The sequence below is a fragment of the Mandrillus leucophaeus genome, unplaced genomic scaffold (assembly GCF_000951045.1).
Source record: "Mandrillus leucophaeus isolate KB7577 unplaced genomic scaffold, Mleu.le_1.0 Scaffold251, whole genome shotgun sequence".
In the NCBI taxonomy this organism is placed as follows: domain Eukaryota; kingdom Metazoa; phylum Chordata; class Mammalia; order Primates; family Cercopithecidae; genus Mandrillus; species Mandrillus leucophaeus.
The window spans coordinates 2,992,601-3,006,525 of record NW_012102599.1 but is presented as its reverse complement, the minus strand read 5'-3'; the positions used below and the strand labels follow the sequence as shown (position 1 = coordinate 3,006,525).

The window sequence follows — 13,925 nt, the reverse complement described above, 5'->3', positions numbered from 1 at the left end:
AAAAAACTAGCCGGGCGTGGTGGCGGGCGCCTGTAGTCCCAGCTACTCGGAGGCTGAGGCGGGAGAATGGCGTGAACTCGGGAGGCGGAGCTTGCAGTGAGCCGAGATCGCGCCACTGAACTCCAGCCTGGGAGACACAGCGAGACTCCGTCTCAAAAAAAAAAAACAAAAATAAAAATAAAAAATAATGTAATCCTTAAACTACTGAGTCATTCTTTCTAACATTTTCTGAACCAAAAGTCGTAAAAGTGGGAAACTTAACACGATTCCCCATATGAGACAGTTAATTTTAGGTATCAATTTGACTGGACTGAGGGATACCTAGATGGCCGGTGAAGCACTGTTTCTGGGTGTGCCTGTGAGGATGTTTCCAGAGAAGACTGACTTGAGTGTCAGTGGACAGAAAGAAGACCTCCCCTCCATGCGGGCAGGCACCAACCATGTGGGCAGCTGAGGGCTGGCTAGGACAAACAGACAGATGTTCTCCTCCTGCCTTTGGAATTCAGACTCCACATTCTTCAGCTTTTAGACTGTGGGACCTGCACCAGCCACATTCTTCAGCTTTTAGACTGTGGGACCTGCACCAGCTACCTCTCGGCGGCTCTTGAGCCTTTGGCCCTGGACTGGCGGCTGCAGTCAGTATCCCTGGTTCTGAGGCTTTGAACTTCGACTGTGCTACACTCCTGGCTTTAAGCCAGGCTATCGAATTCTTTGGTTCTCTAGCTTACAGCTGGCCTATTATGAGACTACTCCATCTCTGTGACTGTGAAAGCCAATTCCCCCTAATAAATTCTCTTTCATATATCCCACTGGTCTGCCTCTCTAGAGAACTCTAATACACCATCTCAAGAAGGAACCACTGGTTTATTATTTGTGTATCCTTTGATAATGCTAGGTCTCGTCTTGGCGTTCACTTTCAACATCTTGTAGTTACCCCAGAAGCTATCCCCCAAGGACTACTGTTAGGGTTCGCAGGCCTATAGCAGTCTGATACTCTTCTCTGCTCAATTACAAAGAAGTAACCCATATGGAAACGCAAACATAAAAAGTTAAGCAGATTCCTGGCTGGAAGTGGTACCTTGCACTTGTAATCCCAGCACTTTGAGAGGCTGAGATGGGAGGATTGCTTGAGCTCAGGAGTTCGCAACCAAGCTGGACAACATGGTAAGACCCCATACAAAAATTAGCTGGGCATGGTGGCGCGTGCCTGTAGTCCCAGCTATTTGGGAGGCTGACATGGGAGGACTACCTGAGCCCAGGAGGGCAAGGCTACAGTGAGCCGAGATTGCATCACTATACTCCAAGCCTGGGCAACAAAGCAAGACCTTACAAAAAAGGAAGAAAGAAAAGAAAGAAAAGAAAGGAAAGGAGAGGGGAGGGGAGGGGAGGGGAGGAAAAGAAAAGAAAAGCAGGTTCCTTATAAATACCATGTTAAATGAGCCCAAGTAGAAATTTTACTTCCCTGGCCAGGCACAGTGGCTCAAGCCTGTAATCCCAGCACTTTGGGAGGCCAAGACGGGCGGATCACGAGGTCAGGAGATTGAGACCATCCTGGCTAACACGGTGAAATCCCGTCTCTACTAAAAAATATAAAAAACTAGCAGGGCGAGGTGGCGGGCACCTGTAGTCCCAGCTACTTGGGAGGCTGAGGCAGGAGAATGGCGTAAACCCGGGAGGCGGAGGCTGCAGTGAGCTGAGATCCGGCCACTGCACTCCAGCCTGGGCGACAGAGCGAGACTCCGTCTCACAAAAAAAAAAGAAAAGAAATTTTACTTCCCTAAAAAATTTAATGTTATTTTTCTACTATGAAAGTGATATATTACTAAAAATTCAAACATCATAGAAGGCACAAAATCCCTTTAATCGCATTGAGATGGCCAATATTAATATTCTGCTGCCAGAAATAGGGACTGTCAGAACAAACCGTAATTCACATAAGCAGTAAATGCAAAACAATCACAGAAACTGAGCATTTCAAATGCTCAAAACAGCAGATGAAATTCTCAGAACCATACATTTCTTAGGATACCTTATTTATGTCACTTATACAACTACTACGTTCCTCAGAATAACTTAATCTAGTCACAATATGGGTGTTATCTGCTTCAAGATTATTTAGTTATTATAACTAACAAACAAAAAATATATAATCATTTTTCCACTTTACCTGCTGGGCATAAAAGGTGGCGACATTTTTCTTCCCTATCCGATATGCTTCTTTGGCCTTGCTGTAGCACTCCATCCTCTTCTGCTGGTGAAGGAAAGCCTCTGCTCTGTAGTCATCATAGTCTGGGTACTCAAAGTCCTGGAAAGACAGTTCGCTTGGTGTTTCTTCAGTCTCTTTTAATTTCTTTGGCTATAAGATATTAAACAATAAGTAACACACACAGAAAGTTAAAAAAAAAAAAAACTCACGCTTTACACCTTCACAAAACGCATGTGAAAACTGGGCTCTCGTATATTTTCATCTCTCTCCTCAGGAAACAGATTCTCCCTGGTGTCTACCTTATAAGTCAGGCATTTTATAGACTATCATGAACTTTTTTATGCCATTAAGGTTACCCTTTCTTTAACCACTCTTAGGAGATGTTGAAGAGTTCTCTAAAATTATCAAAATACAATTAGGGATATTAAACTCTGAGTTGGAAGAGGCAAGTCCGGTCTCAAAATGGAGGTAAAGCCACCATCCGGTCGCCCCCAGCCCAACTCCAGCCGTTGCCACCAGCGCCAGGGAGAGGAGGATCATGACTCAAAGGAACCAAAGCAATAGAAAAAATTGTTCACTGGTGGTCTGAGTTTTGAAACTAAAGATGATAATTTAAGAGAATAAGTGCAAAAATAATTCCCAGAATAACTTAAAGTTTACATTTTGGCCAACGTTTACATAACTCACAAAAACCCTCTTTCTGATTACATTTCCAATCATCTCCCACTTTGAGCAAGCACACCTTCTTATCACCCCCTATTACCATAATGACTCACAGTGCCTTGCATATTATCAGGAGGGAGAAGTAACTTCACTGCCAATTTGGCCCATAAGGTCTCATAATCATCTTGTGTACACTCTCTGCATTTTATAATATACTGCATCTATCTATCCATGACGGCAGCATATTTTCCAGTTGGGCAAAGGCATCGGTGGTAGCACTAACAGATCAAATGAAAATAAAAATTACCTAAGTCCTAAATACCAACTGACTGACAATGAAACATTCAAAGAAAAAAGGGAGCATATAATTTACCCCTGAGGGGTTTTATTAATAAGAATTGCAGGATGATAAGGTTCTGTAAAATAAAATAAAATTTAAAAATAAGGCTGGGCGTGGTGGCTCACACCTGTAATCCCAGCACTTTGGGAGGCCGAGGTGGATCACTTGAGCCCAGAAGTTCGAGATCAGCTTAGGCAACCAAAACCCCACCTCTACAAAAAATACAAAAATTAGCCAGGTGTGGTGGTTCGTGCCTGTAGTCCCAGCTACTCAGGAGGGGGAGATGGGAGGATCACTTGAGATGTGATCCTGCCACTGCACTCCAGCCTGAGTGACACAGCAAGACTCTTGTCTCAAAGAAAAAAAAAAGAAAAAAATTCTGTTAAAAAAAAAAAAAAGCCTAATGCTAGGCCAGGCATGGGGGCTCACGCATGTAATCCCACCACTTTGGGAAGCCGAGGCAGGTGGATCATGAGGTCAGGAGTTCAAGACCAGTCTGGCCAAGATGGTAAAACCCCATCTCTACTAAAAATACAAAAAATTAGCTGGGCGCAGTGGCAGGCACCTGTAATCCCAGCTACTCAGGAGGCTGAGGCAGGAGAATCGCTTGAACTCAGAGGGCAGAGGTTGCAGTGAGCTGAGATCACACCACTGCACTCTAGCCTGGGCAACAGAGTGAGATGAGACTCTGACTCAAAAAAAAAAAAAGCCTAATGCTGATACAAAATTAATACAAAAAACACAACTGCATGTCTATGTACTTGTAATAAACAATCCAAAAATAAAATTAATGAATAATTCCAGGCCAGGTGCGGTGGCTCAAGCCTGTAATCCTAGCACTTTGGGAGGCTGAGGTGGGCGGATTGCTTGAGCCCAGGAGTTGAACCCAGGCTGGGCAACATAGCGAGACCCTCATCTCTTTTTAATTTAAAAGTAATATCAAAAAATAAAGTAAATTTTTAAAAGGGGCGTAATTCCAGAGCAGAAAGAAAACAAACAAAAGAAATAATTCCATTTACATTTATAATAGCATGAAAAAGAATAAAATACTGTATTTAGAAATAAATTTAACAAAAGATGTGCAAAATTTATACTCTGAAAACTATAACACATTGTTGAAGGAAATTAAAGAAGACCTAAATAAACTGAAAGATACTCCATTTCATGAGTTGAAAGATTTAATATTGTTAATTGGCAATACTCCTCAAATTGGTCTACATATTCAACACAAACCCCATCAAAATTCTAGCTGGCTTCTGTGCAGAAATTCACAAACTAATCCTAAAATTCACATGGAAATCCAAGGGCACCAGAATAGCCAAAATCTCTTAAAAAAAAAAAAAAAAAGAACATAGTTGGAAGACTCACACTTCCCAATTTCAAAACTTACTAGAAAGCCACAGTAATCAAGAAGCCACAGTAATCAAGATAAGTGGTACTGGCAATAGGATAGACATACAGATCAATGGAATAGAATTAGGAGTACAACAATAAATCCTTACAATTATGGTGAATTCATTTTCAACAAGAGTGCCAAGAAAATTCAATGGGAAAAGAACAGTCTTTGCAACAAATGGTACAAAACAACTGGATATCCACATGCGAAAGAATCAACTTGAACTTCTGTCTCACTACATATACAAAAATTAACTCAAAATGGATTAAAGATCTAAATGAAAGGCCTGAAACTATGACTCCTAGAGAAAATACAGGAGGAAAGTTCATAAGATTGGATTTGGCAATGAAGCACAGGCAACATAGCAAAAGTAGACAAACTAGATTACATCAAATTTAAAAGACTTCAGTGTCACAACAGAAACAACAGAGTGAAAAAGCAACCTATGGACAGGACAGAATATCTGCAAATCACATGTCTGATTGGGGACTTGTATCTAGAATATATAAAGAACACTTACAACTCAACAATAAAGACAAATAACCCAATTTAAAAATAGGCAAAGGATATGAACAGACATTCCTCCAAAGGTATACAAATGACCAACAGCACATAAAAAGATGCTCAACATCAACAGTCATCAAGGAAATGCAAATCAAAACCACAATAAGATACCACTTCTGTATTAACCATGGCATTTTTGCAGCCTTCGAGACACTAGAGAGGCTGCTCTCTCTGCCCCCTCATCTCCATCCACTCTCACAACCTCCTCAGGTTTAGCTAATTCCTAGAGATAACAAACACCTGTCTGGGAGCATGCCTTTCATTTGCAAACCAACCAATCCGGAATCTATGCCTCCAACTTCCTCCTTTAATGGGGTTCTCCCACTCCGGGCACTATCCACCTGCCCCAAGTACCAGACAACCAGGGGAAGTCCCTATGCCCCAGAGCCTACTGAAATTATTTAAACTAGCCAATCCTAAACCTGCTTACCCTACCTTACTGATTCCTTCCCATAGAAACCAAAATACAGGCTTTTGCCCACATTTCCCCCTACTCCTTCTGCCTCCTGACCAATCCTGTTGGCTCTCCATGTGGCCTTGGGTAGCAATCCATACCTCCTTTTTCCAGAACTCTGTGAGTATGATAAACTTCCTTTCTGACACTTCCATGTCTCCATGTCTTACCACATCTGATTAAACCAAATCCTGGGTATTCTTAAAACAAATCCTGGGTATTCCCACTCACTACAATGGTTATAATAAAAAAGACAGGTGTTAAATAATAATACGTGTCAGTGAGGATGTGGAGAAATTGTAACCCTCATACAACTCTAGTGGAAATATAAAATGGAGGAGCCACTTAGGGAAAAAATTTGGCACTTTCCCAAAAGGCTAAATATTTCTGCCCACATGTTTATATTCAAGACCCATCATATTACTGCTATTCAATTAAACCTCATACTCTACTGTGTCAGAGTATACAGAAGTTGCAGAAATTCAAGTGCCTGTTTTTCATGCACACGAAGAAAAGCATCAGCTATAAATTCATTATTTTGAGTGCACAGATATTATAAGCCAAATATGCCACTGGTGGTTAAATTTCCAGTCTAGTCAAAATGGTGAGAAATAATCATTAAATTATTATACTCAATGAACCAATTACATTTTTATATGCAATTATCTACCCTTATAGAAAAAAAATTAGTAACTCCATACCTTTTTCTCTTTAGACTTCTGGCCAGTATGAGATGTGACATTCTCATTTTGGTGAACAAACTCTTGGGCTACAACTGTTTTTACAGGGTCCCCTTCAAGAACACAGTTAAGAAATTGCACTGTGTGTTCTAATGAATAGCTGTAGAAACATAATGTCAATAAATGAAAATAAGTTATGTGAAGACATTAACACAAGCAATCTTCAAACGTCTTACAAGAATATGAAAAACTGGCTTACTTTTAAGTTTTCAACCTTGAAATTAAATGCTCATAGTATATCTCAAAAAAAAAAACCAAGAATAATCAGAAGGAAACTATCAAGCAGTAGGTTCTCAAAAGCTAATTTTCAAAAAACGAATGCCAAAAGATAGTACGTTGCTAATTCAGCCGGGTGTGGTAGCTCACGCCTGTAATCCCAGCACTTTGGGAGGCCAAGGCGGGTGGATCACTTGAGGTCAGGAGTTCTAGACTAGCCTGGCCAACATGGTGAAACACCATCTCTACAAAAAATACAAAAATTAGCCGGGTGTGGTGACATGCACCTGTAATCTTGGGAGGCTGAGAGGCACAAGAATCGCTTGAAGCCAGAAGGCAGAGGTTGCAGTGAGCTGAGATCATGCTACTGCACTCCAGCCTGGGCAACAGAAAGAGACTTCATCTCAAAAAAAAAAAAAAAATAGATAATTCAATATCTAATCCTTTGTTCCAGGCAGATTAACCACAACAAATCTTTCTTTCATTTTATCACCTATTTTTTTTTTTTTCCGAGACAGAGTCTCGCTCTGTCACCCAGGCTGGAGTACAGTGGTGTGATCTCAGCTCACTGCAAGCTCTGCCTCCCGGGTTCACGTCATTCTCCTGCCTCAGCGTTCCGAGTAGCTGGGACCACAGGCGCCCACCACCACACCTGGCTAATTTTTTGTATTTTTAGTACAGATGGGGTTTCACCATGTTAGGCAGGATGATCTCGATCTCCTGACCTCGTGATCCGCCCACCTTGGCCTCCCAAAGTGCTGGGATTACAGGCGTGAGGCACCATGCACGGCCTTATCACCTATTCTTAAATCCTTTGTTGGATTCACACTTGGTTTCCTTCAAACATCAAACACAGACAATAGACCTTTAAGCTGACATTTGTATTGTGTCAAATTCTAAGTTTACTTTTACCACGGGATTTTTGTCAAATTCTAAGCAGGGATACAGAAAAGAAAAAGTAAAGCACTACCCTACCTCTCATCCCTGCATTACTCAGTCATATCTTGAGGGTGATACTATATTATCTGTAGAATGAAATTCTACAATTCGACAAATGTCTGATACACTCACGTTCCAATATCTAAAGAAAATCATTCAAAAAAATTATATGCTTCTCAGTATTTCACAACATTTTAGTGTGCTGCTCAGTATTTCACACTATTTATGTCTCTCACCTCTTCCATTGGCCAGATACTAAGGAACTGACCACATACTAGTATTTTTTGAAGTTTGGTTAACTAGGCCAGGCTCACGCCTGTAATTGCAGCACTTTGGGAGGCCAAGGCAGGTGGATCACCTGAGGTCAGGAGTTCGAGATGAGCCTGGCCAACATGGTGAAACCCTGTCTCTACTAAAAATACAAAAAAAAATTACATGGTGTCGGGCACCTGTAATCCCAACTACTTGGGAGGCTGAGGCAGGAGAATTGCCTGAACCCAGGAGGCAGAGGTTGCAGGGAGCCGAGATGGTGCCACTGCACTCCAGCCTGAACAACAAGAGCAAAACTCTGTCAGAAAAAAAGAAAGAGAGAGAGAGAGAGAGGGAGAGAGGGAGGGAACGGGGAAGGGAGGAAGGGAGGGAGGGAGGGAGGGAGGGAGGGAGGAAGGGAGGGAGGGAGGGAGGGAGGGAGGGAGGGAGGAAGGAAGGAAGGAAGGAAGGAAGGAAGGAAGGAAGGAAGGAAGGAAGGAAGGAAGGAAGGAAGGAAGGAAGGAATTTGGTAAACTAATTATCCAAAATAATGTGATGTTTTGCTATTCTTCAATTTATTAAAGACAACCCTTGAAGGGAAGCCATGTGCAACTACCAGTTCCACTTCCCCTCTCATCTTGTTGCCTCAGACATGCTCAACACAAAGGATATCAGTATCTAGGGGCTGGATGCTATCAACAATTATCCACATCCTTTCTAGGCCTTAAAATCACCCACCTGCTGGAAGTCAGTTTCCAGCCCTGACGCTGTTTGACACAAACAGCCCTAGAAGATTACACCTCAAGCACATGCTGTAGTAACTGAGCCTACGTACCCTTCTTACCAGGATGAAGTTGAACCTACTGCTAGCTGAGAGAATCAGCCAGTCTTTGGCAGACAAACAGAGGCAATCAGCCACCTAACATGAGGGGCCTCGCTGACCAATCACTGGCTATCCCCAGAAAGGACACACCCAGCCCCCTCCTTTGCCTGGGGAAGCACAACTCTGAGCTATTTCACCTCAGGCATCTTGCCTTAGGTACTCATAGAACAGGAATGGCCATATGCTAGCATCACCCTCCGGCATCTGGGAGATTTTAACACAAAACTTTCAGAAAACAGCAAGTTAGGTAGCAAAAATAAATAAGAAAATTAGGGATTGGAATACTACCTTTAAAGATTTGATTTAGGTGACATATTTAGAACTCTGCACACTCAGCAGAGAATAAATATTCTTAAGTACACAGACTGCACTGGGCACAGTGGTTCACACCTGTAATCCCAGAACTTTGGGAGGCCAAGCGGAGAGAATCCCTTGAGCTCAGGAGTTCAAGACCAGCCTGGGCAACATGGTAAAACTCCATCTCTACAAAAAATATACAAAAACTAGCCAGGTGTGGTGGCACGTGCCTGTAGTCCCAGCTACTTGGGAGGCAGAGGTGGGAGGATCACTTGAACTCAGGAGGTCAAGGATGTAATAAGCCAAGATCGTGCTACTATACTCCAGCCTCGGCAACAGCAAGACCCTGTCTCACACAAACACACACACACAAAAAAGTATACGTTGACTACTCCTCAACCGAAACACTTGGGATCAGAAGTGGCTGAGATTTCAAATTTTTCCAAATTTTGGAATATCTGTATATACATAATGAGGTATCTTGGGAATGGGGACCAAGTCTAAACATAAAATTCACTCATGTTTTTATATGCCTTAATAATTGGCCGGGTGAGGTGGCTCACACCTGTAATCCCAGCACTCTGGGAGGCGAAGGTGGGTGGATCACCTGAGGTCAAGAATTCGAGACCAGCCTGGCCAACACGGTGAAACCCTGTCTCTACTAAAAATACAAAAATTAGCCGGGCATAGTGGCACACGCCTGTAATCCCTGCTACTCAGCAGGCTGAGGCAGGAGAATCACTTGAACCCGGGAGGTGGAGGCTGCAGTGAGCTGCAATGGCACCACTGCACTCCAGCCTGGGAGACAAAGTGAGACTGTCTCAAAAAAAAAAAGAAAGAAATTCCAGGGTAAATAGAAATTCAAACTAAAATCTGAGATTTAGAAAATAATGAAAATTAAAATATATATCAAAATCAGAACATATACAGAAAAATTCATACCTTAAATGTATGTTATTAAAGACTGAAAGGAAATAAACTAACCAGAGTTGAAAATATACTAACAAATTTTAAGAGAAAGATATCAGTAAAAATAAATGATGAGAGAGCATAAAATAGACTTTGACCAATAAACCAAGATTCTCTCTCTGAGAAGGTACAAGCCCAGAACCTTCAAGGTACTAAGTTCTTTAAACTTTCCATAGCAGAGAGAAAAATGGCGGTCTGCCAGTTTATTTTATTAAGGCTGACACCAAATAAAACACTGAAACCAAAATCTGACGAAAATAGCCCAGGAACAGAAAAAAAAAAATCACAGACCAACGCCGTTTCATTACTATTGCAAAAATCCCAATGAATTAGTAAATCAATTCCTACCTGCATTAAAGGAAGAAAAAAAAAAATATGAAGGTAAAGTAGGTTTTATTCCAGAAATCCATTATTGTGATTGATATGAAATGTATTAATAAACTAAAGATCAAAATCTTTATTAGATTCTCAAAAGATTCTCAAAAGGTATCTATTTAAAACAAGCTCTTGTGAAGAATTTACGAAAAATACAGGATCAAAAGTATACATTTTTCAAACCACAGCATTCCTGATATACCAAACATAACACTACAATAATTAAAACAACATGGTGGCAACTCAGGATCTAACAATGTATTTGGGAATGTAGTAAGTATTTGTATGTATTTGGGAATGTAGTAAGTATTACCGGTTATGTTTTATATAAGTGGGGGGGGCAAAGATGACCCATTCATTTGGTTAAACAAGTTAAATTTAACTTGTTTTGGAAAAACAAGTTAAATCTCTAGCTCATTTATAAATCTCTACCTCATACCACACACATAAAAAGGTAGACATTTAAAATAATAAAGAAGAATTTTTATAATACTGGGACATAACAGACTCCCTAAATAAAACATAAAACTCAGAAACAATAAAGGCAAAGATTTTCTGTCCTGCAACCAATCTCCCATAGATACTGAAGGACAACTGTATTTTGAGACACAGAGAAAGAGACCATGTTTATATAACTTACATTACAGTATATTGTTATAACTGTTCTATTTTATTGTTAGCTATAGTTGTTAAATTTTTACTGTGCCTAATTTGTAAATCAATTCTTATTTACAGGAAAAAAACATAGTATATATAGGGTATATGTAGGGTTCAGTTATATTCATGGTTTCATGCATCCACTGTGGGTCTTGGAATAATACCCACAGATTAGGAGAGACTACTGTAGACCTGTATTATTTTTGTTATCAGAAAAATAAACATGGCATATGCTTTCAGTGATATCACAGTAGAAACTACAGACAATCCTTCTAGCACTCACTTGTGGTCCTTGAAAATGTCCACCAGAAAATTTTGGTTAATGGCTGGAAAGATCTTAAAGAGTTGCTTTTCCTTTAGTTTAGTGGCACAATCTTTTTCAAACATAAGGGTCTCCCTTTTCTAAAACAAAAACACAAAAATCATCTTCAAGATGAAATGCATAATACTAGAAACGCTCATCAAAGGCACGGTTAACTTGTTGCTAAACTGCTGATGAAAAGCAATCACAGACTTTCTTTACTGATTAAAGGCTGAAATTAGTAATATGAGTACTCTTGCACTATTTATTTATATCCCATTTTTTGCCAAGTATTTGAAGTTGCTCAAAAATATACACACACACACACACACACACACACACACACAATCCCACATATACATGTATGTGTGGGCATGTGTATGTAAATATATATATGCATACTGTCACACATGCATATCTAACACATTGAATCATTAAAAGGATGAAGATATAGAGGTATATATATACACACACATACATAAACAGGATATAAATAAATGAAGTCAGAGAAAATAAAGATAAAATACAAGATAAGACTAGTAGTATTAGATATCAATGCATGCCACAAAATCCTGTACAATTGCAAAAGGCAGGCCACAAATTTAGTTCTGAGACTCTTAATGGCCAAAGCAAAGGGGACAACAAAGATTCTCAGTGTCCATAAAATAAAAACAAACCAGTTGCTCAGGAGAAATACAGATTTTTCTGGTACTGAGACCTGAGAGAAACTTCTCCCATGGGTCCTCATAAAAGGGACACTGTGTGATGCTGTGAACATCGTCCTCAAAACATATTCTCCTCAATGGGCAGAAACTACAGTGTACAAACAAGCTGTAAATTCAGATTAACAGAAAATCTTGGAATTCACAATTATTTTTTAAGTTTTTCACAAATATATTTACTCCAAAATAACTGTATAAGAATTATATTATTACTCACATTTCATATTTGGATCTGCTCTAAACTATCAGACCAAAAGAACTTTCCTAAAAATATGCTATTTTAATTCTAACCTAAGATGATAATAAATATTCTTAAAGTGGCAATTTGTCAACACTGTGATGTAACAAAATAATTTTGTTTGCTACAAAAATGCTGATGTCTGAAAAATAACTTCCTATACAAAGGCAATAAAATGACTGAAAATTCCTAAATTTAAAAATTACAATAGCTGAGGTAGGAGGATTCTTTGAACCCAGGAGTTCAAGACCAACCTGACAACATAGCAAGACTCTATCTCTACATAAAATTGTTTTTTAAAAACTGGCCAGGTGTGATGGCAAGTCCCTATAGTCCCTGCTGAGGTGGGAGGATGGCTTGAGCCCAGGAGGTCAAGGCTACAGTGAGCTCGGATCAAGTCACTGCACTCCAGGCTGGACAACAGAGTGATACCCTGTATCAAAAATAAATAAATAAATAAATAAACAAATTAAAATAATCTGGGAAAAAGGTAGAATTGTTATTTGTTTTAAAGCTTAACCATACTTAGGCCATTTATAATACCAAACAGCAATAAAAGAGGAACCACAAGAGGTGACAATATGACAAGCAAAAAGGAGTGATAACGCTGAACATATAACAAGAGTGATGGAAACAAGCTACCTGAAGAATTTAAAATATTTCTGGCTGGGTGCAGTGGCTCATGCCTATAATCCTAACACTTTGGAAGGCCAAGGTGGGCAGATTGCTTGAGCCCAGGAGTTTGAGAGCAGCCTGGGCAACATGGCAAAACCCCATCTATACTAAAAATACAAAAATAAGCCAGGCGTGGTGACGTGTGCTTCTGGTCCCAGCTACTTGAGGGGCTGAGGTGACAGGATTGCTTGAGCCCAGGAGATTGCGCCACTGCACACTCCAGCATGGGCAATAGAGTGAAACCCAGTCCCCCCAAAAAAAAAATTCAAAATACTTCACATTTTACTTAAGATACGCATGTAATCTAAACTTACTAAAAAATTCAATAATCAGATTTTCTACCAATCTACCAGGTCATAGTTTCTAAACTATAAATTCTGAGGTTTCATCAATGAACTAAAACCTTGTAACCTTAATCATCTTAAAATTAATTATTCTATTCATATATTATGTGTAAAGTTTCTATTTTTTGCTTTAAAAAATATATACAAAGTATATTTCTCCTTTAGGGACAAAGAGTGAGGACAGCATCAGAAAATTATCTGGCTGGGTGCAGTGTCGTTTACACTTAATAATCCCAGCACTTTGAAAGGCCAAGGTAGAAGGGCTGCTTGAAGCCAGGAGTTCGAGACCAGCCTGGGCAACATTGCAAGACCTCATCTCTATTTGAGAAAAAAAGAAAGAAAGAAAAAAATTATCTTTCTGAGGCTCTATGTAAAGGTGGGTATCCTTGGGACAAAGCCAACCAGCTTCTATTATATTATCCAATCTATAGAAAAACAAGCAAAGGCCAGGTGTGGTAGCTCATACCTATAATCCCAGCACTTTGGAAGGCCGAGGCAGGTGAATTGCTTGAGCTCAGGAGTTTGAGACCAGCCTGGCCAACATGGTGAAACCCCATCTCTTCTAAAAATACAAAAATTAGCCAGGCATGGTGGCGGACACCTGTAATCCCTTCTACTTGGGAGGTTGAGGCAGGAGAATCGCTTGAACTTGGGAGGTGGAGATTGCAGTGAGCCGAGATTGTGCCACTGCACTCCA

At 40.1% G+C, this 13,925-nt stretch overlaps 1 protein-coding gene across 1 annotated transcript in view; it reads right to left on the bottom strand.

Moving 5' to 3' along the window:
• N4BP2 (NEDD4 binding protein 2) overlaps positions 1 to 13,925 on the bottom strand; it is a 74,959-nt gene that overhangs the window by 9,526 nt on the left and 51,508 nt on the right. Inside the window, exons 12-14 of the mRNA XM_011983586.1 lie at positions 11,232 to 11,350; positions 6,325 to 6,463; positions 2,168 to 2,356 (exon numbers count right to left, since the gene is read on the bottom strand). Of these exons, the coding sequence (XP_011838976.1) occupies positions 2,168 to 2,356; positions 6,325 to 6,463; positions 11,232 to 11,350 (447 nt within the window). The remainder of the gene's footprint in view (positions 1 to 2,167; positions 2,357 to 6,324; positions 6,464 to 11,231; positions 11,351 to 13,925) is intronic.